Source organism: Cygnus atratus, chromosome 20 (genome assembly GCF_013377495.2).
Source record: "Cygnus atratus isolate AKBS03 ecotype Queensland, Australia chromosome 20, CAtr_DNAZoo_HiC_assembly, whole genome shotgun sequence".
NCBI classification, from domain to species: domain Eukaryota; kingdom Metazoa; phylum Chordata; class Aves; order Anseriformes; family Anatidae; genus Cygnus; species Cygnus atratus.
This window is the reverse complement of record NC_066381.1, coordinates 3532216-3548132: the sequence shown is the minus strand read 5'-3', so window position 1 is coordinate 3548132 and position 15917 is coordinate 3532216. Positions and strand designations below refer to the sequence as shown.

Sequence of the window (15917 nt, the reverse complement as noted above, 5' to 3'; positions counted from 1 at the left end):
GAGACAAAACCAATTGTGAAGAAATCCCATCACTCTAGCCCTCCTGCTGACTCCCCACCTCCTCTTTTCAATTTTTATTATCCTTCACACCCTTCTTCACCCACGGCTCAGATGTCCTGCTTTAAGCAGCAGAAAGGAGAAGTCAAAAAATCTACACAAGTCCATGACTATTCCCAAGGCTCTGAACAGCAGCTGTCGCATCGATCAGACGGGCTGTTAACTTCATTCTGCTGCTACCGAGCACTTGTCTACACTACAGAAAGTTTTATCACGTTAGCTATGCTGGCATATCCTCCTCCTTCACAGCATGAAAGCAGCTATTCCAAGACACGAGCGCTTTAAACCACCACCACTCAATCTGGCCGAAAACACGGGATGAGCTACACCCCATAGAAACCACCTTTATGCAATACAGCTGCACCTACACTTACAGTTAGGTCAGCCTGAGCCCTACAGGTAAGAACAGCAGAAAGCCAAGGACTGGCACTCAAGACGCTGGAGAAGCCTGCCTGCAGAGCTGGGAATATGTGCAGGATTCGTGTACATACAGGTTTCTTCATGCCCTAAAACATCATCACTTAATTTGTTTAAGCAAGGACTCTGCAAATCACCGGCAAGTGTGCTCTCCACTGCAGGAGGAGGGGATTTTTTCCACGCCTGGTTCCTCTGCAAACAGTGCTCTGGAGGATGCTCTTGGCAGAGTAAAAGCCTAACCAGACGAACCCATTTCCGAGAGCCTGCTCAGGACAAGGGTCGCAATGGGACATTTGTGCTTGTTTCAGCCCTGTTCTGTTGGCAGCCAGGACAGAAGAAAAGAACAAATAAAAATAAAAGCTCCCACCCACATTCACCACGATCTAGCACGAACTAGTGACAGAAATAAGACATTACTAGATTTTAAAGGCAATATAGATGAGCCAGTACACGTGGGGAGAAGATCTGGCACTGCAATTTTTCAGAGGCTATCTGCTTGCTAAATGCTGTGCTTCACTGGCAGGCTTTCTGCCTGAGATGAAGGGTCTGGAGGACATTCAGGCATTCTTCAAAACGAAGAACATACCATATAACACTGAGCTCATGGGCCAGGCCTGGCTGAAGGCAACAGATACCAGCTTTGATTGTTTCATTCACACACAGCAAAGATACAGCCAGTGAACATTCAGGGCTGAGAAAGACATTATATACCTGTGCTCTTTTTTAACCAGAGGCCAACTGGCAGCCCCTCAGGGGGCAGCAATCCATACGGACCGATCCATATATTGGTCTGCTGCTTTGGTGGACGCAGAGATTCATTTCTCCCCAGGGTAGCTACTTACCATATATCAGAAGGGCCAATCAGTCTTAATGTTTCCCTCAAAAAAAAGTCAATATCTTATTATCCTAAATTCTTGGAAAATAAAATGATGCCATAATTAAGTGAGCTGCATGAGAACACAAGATAAATCAGTAGCAGAATGCAGATTAGCATCCATGAGCAGTGATGTTTTCTTGCTCTATCCATAAAGGCCAATTACAGGAATATAACTTTGGCGAGGAATATTGGTACCATAGGATGTACTGAGATCACAAGAGGAAAGAACACCAGTGGATCCCGGGCAATGCATCCAAGCCTCTCCCTTTCTGCATCAAAAAAAAAAAAGTAAAAGAGTAAAAAATATAAATAATAATAATAAAAATCTGTAAATACGCACCTTTCCCTCTCCACTTCCAAATACACTTCTCTCCAAAATTAAAATCAAAATCACAATTTAAAAAAAAATATATATTAATAACTTGGTTTCTTAGTATGGCCCTGTTTATTTTGGAGCATTTCAACTTTGCTTTTACAAGCTCCTCGCTCTAAACACCAAAGAAAAAAAAAATGCCCTTTTGTAAAGAAATGAAAGCAAAGATTCTCACAGAACATCCCAGTAGCTAAGGCTCAAAGAAACAGTGCCAAGGATCAAGACACCTCTTGCAGAATCAGTACTGGGGGCACCGTCCTTTCCCTCGACCTTGACTTTCTTCTTCAAAAATACCCCATCCCCAAAACTTTCATTTTGCCAATTTGGATTATACCCACATACACATGGGATTCTCAAACACCAAGAGGCTGCACTGACACCTCAAGTTACTTGCGCACATTTGTAAGACCAAAACCAGAACTGCTCCTGCCAGTTCCCTGACCTGGCTGCTCCTCCCAGCACTTCCGAAGCCAGATGTCTCCTCTGCACAACAAAGCCAATTTTCCTCAATTCAGGAGAGACACACAATAGGATTTTCTTTAGGCTATTCAAAAGGCAGCTACCGCATAATGCAGCCTATTTAAGGAGATTTTGTTAAAGTCAAATTTAATAATTTAGGAGATTTAAGAGCAGTACGTGTTTGAAAAAAGCTCAAATGGCCTAGGCACCGTGTGCCTTGTAGCTGCAGTCCCCGATTCACCAGACCAGACTTAACGTTGCGGGGATGAAGGTTTTCATCTTTTGAGAATGTTTATCGGCAAATAATGAGAAATTAGAATTCCAAGTCACTCAAATGTCAACTACCGAAGTTTAGCTTTCAAACAGTAAAAAAAAAAAAAAAGTACACATCAGTAAAATTGTTAGCTTGGAACACTGAAATAAACAGCATTGCTAAGCAAAAAAAAAAAAAAGTTGGAAATTGTACTGGGCTGAGCTTTGTAGATGCACCAATTCGGCCACTTGCCAGCATTATCTTTTCAATTTGCAGAATCCACAGAGAGAAGCATCATGATGTGACAGACCGCACACTGTCCCAGGGGAGAGAAGCGTGGTTCGACTCCCTGTTCTGCTCGGGGGCTGCTGAGAAATCCTGCAGGGAGATCCTTATTCTTTTCTGCAGGGAAATCTTTACTCCTTTCTAATGCTTTAACTTTTGCAAAGTGACCTTTCAATGCAGACTAAGGGAAAGCAGAAACAGAAGCAGACAAATCCCATTCCTCCCCTATCCCCGGACAACAACAACAGAGGGACCCACCACTTTCTACAGGAGCTCGTAAGCACGTCCTTGTCAGTGAATACTGCTCAGGTTGGCATTTGATTTTGCACTGCAGAAGCCCACATCCTTCTCCACCTGCCAACAAAACTCCCAACACACTTGCTATTATTTCCAAACCGTTATCCAACAGCCCACTGTGAACACAGCACCAAACACTACCCAAAACTTCTAGCCTGACGTTTATAAAATATTTTGCGACACGAATCCAGCTCGAGCCCATACGATGGAGATGGTCATCACCAGCTCATCACAACCACACGTGTTTCTTCCCCTTCTGCTTTTGCTGTTATTAAATACACAGCGATGACCCTGCCTCCGAGCAAACCGCTCCATGTGCCCCGTACCTGCTCATGGAGCTGCCGAAGGGGCTGCGTTTGCCAGGCTGATCAGAGCACACTTGGGTGGTTCGCTCTCAGTGCACATCTCTTTAAAAACTATCAACTCCCCGTGTGTCAGATGGCAAGTTTAATTTAGTAAGCTAGGAAATTACTCTGCCATGGAAAATCACTGCAATATGGGATGTATCTAACTCAGCAAGTCCGTCCAAGACACAGGGCTGTTAATGCTACCCATTGATCCCAAACTTGCATAGCTCTGGCCAGCAGCTGTGTCTACAGTACCAACTAAAGCCTATGTGGCCTTCTAATTTTCTTATTTCTTCCCAGCAACACACTGGAAGTGTGCTTCCTCTGTTACTTAGGATTTGCTATGTGGTCATCGGCACAATTAGCTGAACAGCAGCGAGCAGAATGAGCGGTCTACATTCTCAGAATCAGAATAAAGAGGCAAGTAAGAGTTTTTGTGTGTTTGTGCCGTGCTCAGGGTGGTGGAATTTAAAGACTGGGACTGCTACGAGGGCAGATTCCCTGTGCCAGCCAGTTAGTGCCTGGCATCACTATGGATGCGCATGTGGGTAGTGCAAACATCTGCCTGATAGACACCTTTTTTTCGCAAAATACAGAGGGGCCATTAAAATGCATCAAGAAATACAACGGAAACCCCCATATGAAGACAAAAAATGAGCAAATGTAAGCAGTTAGCAGCATGCGTGATGTTCCAAAGAGACCCTGCAAGGCTCCGTGACAGGGGCCTGTCCAAATGAAACACAACATGAGCACACAAAGTGCTCAGCACAAGGACGAGTAGAAATCCATGCCATGGGATTTCAAGCACTCAGCCTAAATGCAGTCAGGAGGACCTGAAAAATTTAAACGTCTCCTTTTAAATTTTCAACCATCTCATACAAGCGAGAGGAAAGGGAGAGAGAAACATGGCTTAAAGCAATCACTGGAGAAGGCCACATTTTACTATCGCATCAGACACCTTTCTAAAGAACATCAGGGACTATTTATAGATGTTGTCAACATCCACCGATCCTCTGAAATAAAACAGTTTCTTTTTGAGCTCTCCCAATTCAAGAGACTCTCAAAAATGAAAGCTGAGCTACAATAATCCACATCCACAACCATCTGAAAGGTCTAGGAATTAAAAATCTTGGTACAAAAATGTAGAGCACTGGCCCTGACCCAGCAAAGCACTTAAGCATTCAACTGTTCCCCCTTCAGCTTCAGAGGGCCAGTTTACATACCTAGAGTTACAGCATGTCACAGGGCTGTGCTGGCTCAGGATCAGATAGCTCAGAAATGTGCAAGAGACCACCCCTGGTTCAGCTTTACCTTGCAGCACACAGGATCTCCTTGACCATCTCCTTACAGAAAACAAAAACAGGAACAGGAGCAGGACGCTCGCTGGAGCCAAAGCATGTCAGTTTGACATTCATTTTCCAGCTGCAAATGGCTTCTCTTGTAAGAAGGGTCATTAAAGAAAGGGCATGTAGTGGACAGAGGAAGACAACAGCCACTTTAACAATGTACGGCATAAAGAAACCGGCACTGCCTGCAGGTAATTCACCCTCCTGAAGCTCCGCTCACCTCGATGCGACCCTGGGACGAGTCCTCCCCCTAGTGACACCTCTGCGAAGGACACAGGCACAACACGTCCTGCCTCTGCGAGGCGACAGGGGATGCTTTGAAGGGCTGGTAGTGGCACCAGCAGTCCACCTCTCCCTTCTGATGGAAAGGGGTAGAGCTGAACTGGTGCTGGTGCTCATCTGGGGAGGTTTCTTTTGCTTCATTATTGATAACAGCTAATGCAAAATATTCCATAACAAGTCCTTCCCAATACCACCTGCTGGAAACTATCTGCGAGGATGCAGGCGAGGCATGGTGCATGAACGTGGTGATCTATTCATTTATCGCAGCACGGGGAGGAACTCTCCCACACATACACACAGAGGGGTGCTGCCTTCTGACACTCTGCAATGCCTTTACTGTTCTTGCTTTATTAAAGTTTAATTACTTTTTAACTTAGATACTTACACAGAACATAAACTGCTCAGAACAATAACTGTCAACCAGCCAAGACCTCTTTGGCAGGACTTCGGGATCATATTTTACTCTTCTGGTGATGGCAGCTCTGGCACAGAATTGCTTCAGTTCTGTAAAATTATGTCTATATATGTTTGATCCCTTTGGGGAGACTGCCAAAGTACCAAGATTAATTAGCAACTTACCCAAAATACACTCTCTATTAGATAGATCTTAAAGGGTTCCTTGTCACAGAATGCTTTATAAAAACACATTTTGAAATATCAATGAATCTATATGACAAAAGATGACATTTTGAACTCTGTCTCAGTGCCCATTCTCATCTCCACACTAAGTAAAATGACTTTTATTAGTTTCATGACAGCTCCGCACTTACATCAGCTTTGCAGAGTTGTAGCCAAATCATGGAAAAGAAACTCACTTGATGGACAAATAGAGCATCGTTATGCTCCCAGCTACTGCGACGTCCTCAATCAATATAGCTTTGAAAGTAAATAAGATGACAGGGATGCATTCAAACAGATGTGCGACTACACTGCAAAAATAACTACAAAGGCTCTTAGTAATTGTGTTGAAATGTACATTTGTAGTGCCTTTCCCAAGGGAACTGAACAAGGGACAGATACCAATTCATCTGCCTAAACCCTAGCAAAACGTTACAGACTGGAAGCGGTCTGTGTCTGCCAGTGAAACCAGGAAAGGGACAACAACTTACGCCTGGTAGCAGCGGATGGTTCGTTTACTAGTCTTAATTCCCAAACTGGTTGTGACCATAAATGAAATTTCCATCAGACATCGAAGCCAAAAGAGGTGGGGCCTGTGTTGAGCCACTTACCCTTATAAGGCCTTTGCCCAACAGCTGATATGCAAAGCCATTAAACTTCATTAAACTCAACAATGGAGGAGTCAACCCTTAAAAGAAGGCTTCCCTATAGAGGTTACCACTTTAAATACCAGTGAGATATCTCCAACCATGTGCCCAAGGCAAATGCTCTTCTGTTTCAACCTGCTTGCAGAGCAGCAGGGAGTTGTGCACTTCCTTGCTCAGTGCTGTACTCAATGAACCACAGCGCAGAGAGAGCCCTGGTGCACCAGCCACCTACCGCAGAAAAGCAAGAAGGCTCCACAGAGATGCTGTCAAGGAGCCTAGAACATCTCTACAAAAGTCCTAATGATGACATTTTGCAGCAGTGCCTTGTGTTGAGAGCACCAGCTTAGGACTCAGAAAAATCACAATTTGGTTCTGAGCAAAACCACCATCCCCTGATGACAAGAACCTCACCGTAATTAACAGTGCACCACCAAGGGCTTGGCGCTGCAAGAGCACCACAGGGACAGCCCAAGACCGCACACAGTTACAGAACTGGATGTTACTGTGGTTCTGCTCAACATACTGATGCTGCTAAAAATAAACCAGGAAGACATTCCTCACCTAAGGCTCAGGAGGGTTCTGGTATGCAGCTGAGTCATGCACCAATCATTAAAATAAACACTTCTCAATTTCTGGTTCACGCTCCATCAGCACAAGCCAAAAAAACAAGCCTTTTGTGCATATTGAAAGAGCAACACTGCGCCCACTGAAACAAGGCACAAGGAAGTAATCTGAAGGTCAAGGTCTTCTGGAAACAATTGCAGTAATAAGAAAAAAAAAAAGAAATTAAGAAAGGAGGAAGTAAGAATAAGATCACACACATTTTTTTCCCAAACAGAATTGGAGAGAAATGTTTAGTGCTTGTGGAAGACATCAGACTGACAGCAGCATCCTTAGTCAACAAAGCAGCACAAGCCTCCCCCACCTGGTAGCACCGCACATGTTTTGCTTGGCTAATTGTAATGCTCTGCACTGCCAACAGAGCACCTGTGCCAGAAGCTCGGTGAAATTATTAGCACCAGGTCAACTCAAAGGTGTGTAACATGAGCTCAACTTTTGATGACTTGTCATTTTCCCACCCTAGTCTAATCATGTAGAATATATCCTTAGCTGTCATTTGTGTCTAAGTTACACAGAGGGCATGTGCATATGCAGATATGCATACAGGTCAGGGATTCTAAAAACGTGAGCTACACTTTAACCAGATGATGCTTACATCTGAGTAAGAGAGAGCTATCAACCTTCTTACACGTACAAAAAGACTGTGATGTGTACACCGGTATCATCGTCCTGCCACTTAAGGCATTTCTGCTACTCACGTATAAGGTCATACACAATTAGCGTGACTGATTTTCATGACCTCTGTCTGTAGAACTGCATCCAACAAGCTGGACCAGACTATCCAAAAATGTTATCACCTTCTCTCCTCATGACTTTAACTTGAAGCTTCTTTTCATACACTAAGGGTCCTCTTGAAAAGCTTCACAGTAACTGCTTACAATCTAGTGAGTTCATACAATTTCTATTCACTTTTTTCTACAGCAGACAACAGTGCACCAACACACCATGGATGTGCAGCCTTATTCTACGAAGACAGTGCGGCTTTTTAAGTTATATGGTGGTTTCACTTAACCATGGGAAAACAAACATCGACACAACTTCAGGAAAAAGATCCTGGATGCTACTGTAGTGTTAAAAGAAAAAAAGAAACACAGCAAAACCCACACGATCTCTCAGTTAAGTAAATGAAAGACATCCAAACATCAGTGTGTTCATTTTTCTGAAGCCTGAAGCATTTTAGCTTGCACACAGGCACCTTTGGGACAGCAGTCTTTCTTTAGCTGCGCACTTAAAGACATGCAGAATTCTGGATAAATAAGCCGGGCAACCCGTAACACTGAGCGTTCAGAGCACCAGCTGCCAGAGTCCGTGCACTGAGCTGCCAGAATACGATCCATCGTGTCCTGCAGTCAGTGTGGTCTCACAAAAGGTGAGGCCTGGCCCAGATGCATGACCCGCCTGAAACAAGGTGATTTTGCAGATCCGCTGTCACACATTTTCCATCTTGTGTCTTTCTGACGTACGGGTTTAACCAGCAACCAGGTGAATTCAGGGTGGGACGAAATCCTCCTTCCCAGGTGAAGCACCCACTGCCCTTCCTTCTCCCACCCACAAATGACCCCGATCTCTCCAGCTCTTTTCTTTTCCAGGGCATTTGCTATAGGAGTGTGTCCTGCAGGCATCCCCGCCCCAGGAGTAACCCCACAGGATCAGACCGTGGCTACACGTACAAGCTGCAGTTTCAAGCTCAGTCTCAAAATTCACCGTTCCAGTTTAGAACTCGTTACAGTTACTCGTACTCGTACACAGGCTGAGCTCACTGCTGGAGCAGTCTGCTTACCCAGCCACTGAGAGCCAGGTTTAAAACTGCCCTAAGAGCTCTCACCCCTCCAAGTGCTCTGTTTCATCTTACAAATTACTTTGCTGTGGAGGTGAAAAACCTTATTGCCGCTTGAGGCATGTAGGAACAGCGGCAAAAGGAAAAAAGATGATGATGTAAGTCACGCAACCTAAAATATTTCTTTTAAAGCTTCGTTTTTTTTCCCTGCTATGCTTTGCATTTGATACACCTGCCTTTGGATCTCTCCAAGGGACCTGTCTCTCCAGCAGTCGCTCAGACCAAAGCCATGCAGCGCCCAGAGTGGCACTTAACACCCATCTGATGGCTACAAGTACCTCAGTCCTAACAGACACAACGCTACTGCAAAAGGTTCGATGTTCTCCAGGTTTCAGAGGTGAGCACCTGAGGGAGACGGGATGCACAGAAAGGTTGCAGCAAAGCCAAGAGCCGGTTGCCCAAGTCACCAGTTTCAGCCAGCAGTCCTGATCAGACAAACTCTGCTTTCTGATATTCTCATACCTGCTTCAAGGAAGCCAGAGTTTCACACTACTGGATGCTAACGATTGATGAAGCAAATCCCAGCTTTCACTCAGCCATTCCTGGCCCTGCACTGACTAACCCTGGGCCCCGAACACGACCAGTGAATTGATCAAACTTAAAATTCACACAGCAAAAGGGGGAAAAAAGAGATGTATACAGGGGAAAGGTAAGTTTTTACTCAAAACTTCTTCACAGTGATCTTCCAGTGTTTGACAGCATGAATACCTGGGCAGCAGGCAGGCAGCGGTGTCCCCGGGGTCAGGACAACTGACTGGGGCTGGAGAGGCCACGCTGCTCCTCGCCAGGCCAGCACCAGCTGAGCACCATTTGAACGGCTCCAGCATCTCCTAGAGGAACCTCTCCGTTACAGCTGCCCAGCAGCTGAGCTCGGCAGAGCCACAGCAGCCCGCAACAGAGGGCACGGGAACAACATTTCACCTACAGGTTGGATTTGCTGTTTCTAGACAAGAGCCTGGTGGTCCAGGCCTTGCCATACACTGTACAGCTTGCTGAGCAAATCACCTCTACGAGGCCAGGATCACCACTCAGGGATCACGTTTTACTTGACACTACAAGCCCCAGCAAAAGCAGAGACCCCTGAAGTAAGAGCTGGACGTGTCTGCCAGCCACGACAGGACCTTTAAAGGTCCCCTTAAAAAACACAGGGACCAATGTGGCTGAGAGGAGAGACAGAAGAGCCCCGCCGTCCCCATGCTGCTCTCACAGACTCCCCATTTTTCAGAGTGAGGGGAAGGGACGCCCTCCCTCACATCCTGCCCACAAACCACTTTTACTTTTGCTCAAAGCTACCTACAAACCCAACCTGAAAGCTTCTCCTACCCACTCGGGAAGGGCCTCCCCCAGGCCAGGCGAGTGTGGGCAGCAGCCCTGCTGGGCCAGAGCCCCAGGGTTCGTTACCCACCTTCATAATGAAGCAGGGTTCATTACCAACCCACCTTCATAATGAAGCAGGGTTCATTACCAACCCACCTTCATAATGAAGCGGGGTTCTTTACCTCCACCTCCCCATGCAGAGCACAAGTCCCAACCCAGCACAGCCCTGAGGACTTCCTGCCAAGGGGATTTGCAGAGCTAAGAAGTCAAACTCACAGTGGGATTAACTGTTCATACAGATAGAGCAAGCACAGCCAAAACGATCAGCACTAATAACAGGAGCGTTAGAAAGGGAATTATGCCTCATATCTCTGGCACTGAGTTAGTTTAATGCTCAGAGGTCAATATTCAGAGGCTGAAGATGGAAAACTACCCCCCTTACCTTTGGAGCACTGGGGCTTGTCAAAGTCAGGCTGTCAGGAGACCTTTGGTGTCTTTAAGACCCTGAGATAGGACAGCCCTTTCGGTAGCTGAGCCCCTCCGCCTCACTCCCCCAGAGGCTGCGGAGGCTCCAGGGAAGTTATGCCCCTGCTTTGCTCCTGGCATCACCTTGCCATGTACACTCATGTAGTTTCGTCCACATCGGACACCACACCAAAGCACCGAGAACTGAAAACGTGCATTAAGAATCAGTGGAAATATTTTATCTGAAAACCTGACAAATTGGACATTTGATGGGGGCAAGCCAGAATTCCTGAAAAGGAAGCAGTTTGCAAAAAAGTAAAGCTGCAACTCCAAAAGCTTTACATAGCTTACTCTCCACGTTGCCTTTGTTTAAACAGCAGCACATCCACATTCTCCATCCATACTCCCACACACAGCACACTGCACGTCCTCCCCTTCCCCTCCCACCCACAGATAAACTGGCTCTGGAAACAAAGCTTGTGCAGACAACTGCAGAAGCCCTGAAAAAAGGACAACGCTGTTCCCCGTAGGGAAGTGAAGATACCCACATAAAACAAGTTGTCTGCTTGGGATGTTGTTCTGGTCTCTTGAGGATAGGATCAAGTATATACCTTATAATTAATTTGTTTGTCATTTGTGTAACACATCCTTATTCCTACCCACTGAGATTACTCATAACTTAATTTTCTCTCTCTTTTTTTTTTTTTCGTGTTGTTGTTGTTGTTTTGTTTAAATCAGAGCCATTCCTATTAGGCATAAGAGCCTGAAATGCAATTTTCATTGGCAATGTAAAGCAGCCCTAAAGGAAACATACCTAGATCCCTCCGCTTTCCTTCCAGTGACCAGAAACAATAAAACAGCTATTTATGAAACAGAAAGGTCGATCTAGGATGCACTTCTGCAGGGGACAAATGCACGTTACAGCTAGGGGGTGGGAAAGTTTGAGACACAATGCTACTGGCCTAAAGGGGTTTTGGTTATTAACTGCGTGGAAGACACCCCCACTGCAGCGCACGCCGCAGTGAAAATCCAGAGAGGAATCATTCCCTGGTCATGCAACAGTGAGCTGTGCAGTCACCCTGCAACGTTTTATTGATAAGGCTCTGCTAATTTCGTGTTAGTCAGGCATATGCAATCAACCATCAAAAATCAGATCTATAGCACAGGTGGTTTCAAACCAGACACAGAAGCACGTGGCCTAGAAAATGCAGGACAGCTGGAAAGGCGCAGAGCAAGATTCAAGAAGCTAACTTGGAACTAGCATTAGGAGGCAAGGATTATGACATGCTGCATTAATACAGAGGAGCATCTTACCAACAAGAAGGTAATCAAGGAATAAGTGACTGAAGGCAACATTACAGCAATCAGGCTTCAGCCTTGGAAGCTGCAGGCAGTTTTTAAAGGAGATGCTACCAAAGAACCTCCGTGACTGTGAATACATAAGCTGTTTCCACAACTTTAGTCACACACCTCAAGCAGCAAGGTGGTATTTGCAAAAGCTCTCCCCCCAGGAAGCCCAGTTCTCAAAATTGGGCAGCCCTAAAGGCAGCAATAAGCATATTAAGCATCATCTGAACTGCCATGATTAAGCGACTTCCCTGACTGACTGTTTAATACAGCTTTGTTTGCTTGCTTGCTTTCTTACCTGCTGATGTTGCCTGGCTCCCGCTGTGATAGACTTGACGAGAGTGTCTACTAATGGCTTACACATGATCTGTAACAAAGAAAGACCCAGCCTCTTATTAGTGGTTTGCTGACAGAAAGGTTTGTTTTTCAAGCAAAATGGTCTGTATTTTACACAGCTTTTTGAGCAAGAAGAAAACGCCGCAAGAAAAGTGCCCAGAGATCAGCAACAGCTTATTTGAAAATTAGCAGCTTCGCCCACACCAGCCTGGGTGAAATCTTGGTCACAACAAAATCAGCAGCAAAACTCGGAGCTTGGAAAAATCAGTCAAAGATTTCGCCTCCTGTGTTCTGCTGCTTCTTGATTTAAGCCTGTATCTGCCTGACACTTTATGTAGGCAGTTCACTTCATGCACAGGAACAGTCCCAGAGGCAGAGGAGAACATGCTGAGTTAGAATATCAGAGCTTGGGGAAAGGTCTGATCCCGTGTGCTAAAGGGGCAAGAAGTAACTCCCAGGAGGAAAGCCTCTCTAGAGACAGGTTATCTTAAAGTTGCACCCTGCAACAATTCTTGATCAAAACAACATTTCCTGAGTAGGGGTTAAAGTCAGCAAAGCTTGCTGAATCTCTTTTCTGGCATAATCCAACAATTTCTAGGCTTCTATACAAAATCCTTTCACCTTTATGGGGAGAAAGAATCCAGACACAAGAAATGAGAAAGCATGTGGATTGCAAATACCTAACTGGCAGACCTCCCATGTTGTCTATCAGGCACTGGAAGGTCTGGCCCTAACAAAACATGGATAGCAATTTGCTGCAAAATTCACTGATGTCTTGTGTAGATGGTTATTTTAACCACACCACCTAAAATGGCTTCTTTTTGGGGGTAAGAAGACTGCTAAAGGAACAGATAGCTCTAGCAAGTGGGTAAAACCCAGCTTTAGAAAGGCCAGTATCTACATAAATCACTACCTTTGTCTTATAAGAGGGATGAGCTTAAAGACTTAAAAAGGCATTTCTGCAAGGAACAGTCATTTGGAATCCACAGGCTCTAGAAGAAACCTGCAGATGTTTTTAAGCTTGCTCTCCAAGTGCACAGCACGTAACTCTCCTCTTCCCCTCATTTCACTACCTCACACAGGTAGTGTCATGGGATGGTGTCCTAAGAAACATGGTATGCAAAAGAACTTTCTCCTGAATGGATTCCCTCCTCATCTGGAAGTATGGAGCATCTTCCCCTATTACACAAACTTGTGTCTCCTCCAGCCCTCCCTTCAGACTTCCGTTCTAAAAGGTTGAAGATCCTTGAGAAAGGGTTTCTGGCTGCTGTCTCTACCTCTCCCTCTGACCTAAAAATTGTTGAAGAACCATATGGCATTCAGACCCAAGGGCTGTTTCTTAAAAACTGGCTGTCCTTATAGTGGAGAGCAGCTCTAAGCATGGGTGAAGTCTGCAGGAAATGCCTCAAAGATCGTGGATACTGACACTGTCTGAAGATCCAGTTTGCAGATTAGACTCCAATTAGACTGTACACCCTACAGCCTTCTTGGAAAAAAAATGAGAAGCGGAGCATGCAGTCAAAGCAAAGTTGAACAGAAGTTCTGCATTTGTGCGAGCATTGCCCGTCCATGTTGTGCCAAATACTGGTAGAGAATTAGAGCTTTTTGGGGCATCCTTTAAAGAGCAGCCTTCTATCCATCTGCATTCTCCATGCTGTATCCCAATCCAAACCACAAATGAGACCCGTGCCTTTGGCAGCACTGCTATTAAAACACGCAGTATTAAGAGTTTAAGAAGGTAAAAATCTGAGGAAACCCTGCAGCAGTTTTAAAAGCCCACAAAAAATGGCAAAGTTTCTCTCCCTGCTTTCACCAGGCTTACAGCTGTGTTTGGAGCCACCAGGAGACAGACAGCAACACTTACTGGGAAGCGGGTGAAGAGATCGAGAAACATGGAGCTCGTAAGGGCGCTGTTGCGTTTAGTCAGGAATTGCGTCAGTGCCTGCTGGTATATTGCAGTCACTCTCTCCACATCCAAGCAGCCAGTGCTCAAAACCTACGGGGAAAAAGCAAAAGAAAAAAATTTCCCCTAAAACACAAGAATAAATCATCGCTAAATGAAGCAATTTATTTCTACCAGTGCACACATATTTTTCCAGTAGCTAGATATTCTTGGGTAGTTTATACAATACAGGCGTACAAGCTAGCACATACAACCAAGACAAAACAACAAAGCAGGTCCCAAATGTGCTCTCCTAAGTTCCCATAGCAGTACGACCATGTTACTGAAGCGCTGCAGACAAGCCCTAGTGCTGATCAGGGACCCAGCAATCCCAGAAACATGTAAATGCTCTAATATCCCCCTCTGGTGGGGAACAAGAAACCCAAACACACAACTGAGACCTGCAGAGGCCATATGGACCTAAACTAAGAGCATGGGGTTGAACAAACAGTGCAGCACCACATCCTGACCTTCCTGACTGCTCTCATCTTGCCAGGGAAACACAGCTCTCTAGAATAGAAGGAAGAATTAAGGCCCAGGTGATCAAAGCTGGCATATTCACTATAGCAGATGGGTATTTTGCAAGCCCCTGCCCAAGGAATTTTTCCACAGCCATACAGCAAATTAAAGCCGTGTTAATGCTGTGCCCTGTTCTCAGGTCAAACTCCTACTGCTAGTGCAACCGAGCACAAGCTAGACTGAAGATGTGAGGGTCTTAAGTGTCTACGCTCAGCACTTCCTTGAGGTACCCACCTGTAGGGGAAAAAAATTGATCCCTTCCTATGCACATGTTTGCTACAAAAAAATTCTGTGTAGTAACAGGCTTTTCCATAAATCTGGCCACTGCATCGTAGGGTCTGTTCTACTTTCACCTTGAGGCTTACTGAAAAGCTCCAGAACATACTCACAAAGAACTGCTCACTGGAAACATACCTCACTTGTCTCTGGTTCCCTATACCATACCTTTTTAAGACTCAACACAGTACCAGCAGCAGCACCCAAACTGAACTGTGTCACTTCCTAAAACCACCAACTCCCTTCAGCTGCTGGCTGTGGTCTCGGACCACAGCCCGGTTCCCACAATAACAGCCTTTGCTCTGAAGCTGCACAAGGATGCAGCACGTCTCACCCAACAAGTGGGGTGTTTATATTCTCCAAACATCTCCTCCTTTGTTTTTCTTTCCAGGAAGGCCCAGCACAGAACAAGAGCTGCTTGGATTAGCACTCTTGGTCTCTCACTAAGCCTTAGAAACACTCACTATCTTTTCAGCTGCTAATAATATCTCAGTGTTTGTAATTTCCAGGCCCTCCCCGGTCATGAGGAAGCCCTGTTTATTTTCCTCCCCCCTGAAATGTCAGCGGGATTAAGGCACTAAGCCCTGCACGTAGTTTAAGAGGTTCAGAGGCAAGCACAGGTTAGCTGGAGAAACCCTGCTCCCTGGTTTCTAGTGGAGGGGACTGCACCGAGCTGCCCAACACACAGGGGCACCAAATTCAGAGAGCTGTGAAATTCAGCAGAAACAGCAGGTGAGAGGGAAGCATAGCAAGGCTCCCCAGATGATACGCCTACAAAGCAAAACCAGATGAAGACCCTCCCTGCAAACACCTACCACCGAAATCAGGGCTGCTTCTCTCTCTTCAGTCTGAGATTACTCAGTCCAAATCTCTGAGAGAGAGGAGTTCACCCTCATCCACCACTGTCCTGTGTACCCCTGCTCCTCAGCACCCTCCCAGAAAACACACAGACTGCAAAGAGCTTAATGGAAAGACCAGCAAATAAACCAGGAGGGCAAC

At 45.6% G+C, this 15917-nt stretch overlaps 1 protein-coding gene across 1 annotated transcript in view; it reads right to left on the bottom strand.

The window, feature by feature from the left end:
* Positions 1–15917, bottom strand: part of MYBBP1A (MYB binding protein 1a) — a 60009-nt gene that overhangs the window by 25166 nt on the left and 18926 nt on the right. The window contains exons 22-23 of the mRNA XM_035559006.2: positions 14046–14177; positions 12144–12212 (exon numbers count right to left, since the gene is read on the bottom strand). Of these exons, the coding sequence (XP_035414899.1) occupies positions 12144–12212; positions 14046–14177 (201 nt within the window). The remainder of the gene's footprint in view (positions 1–12143; positions 12213–14045; positions 14178–15917) is intronic.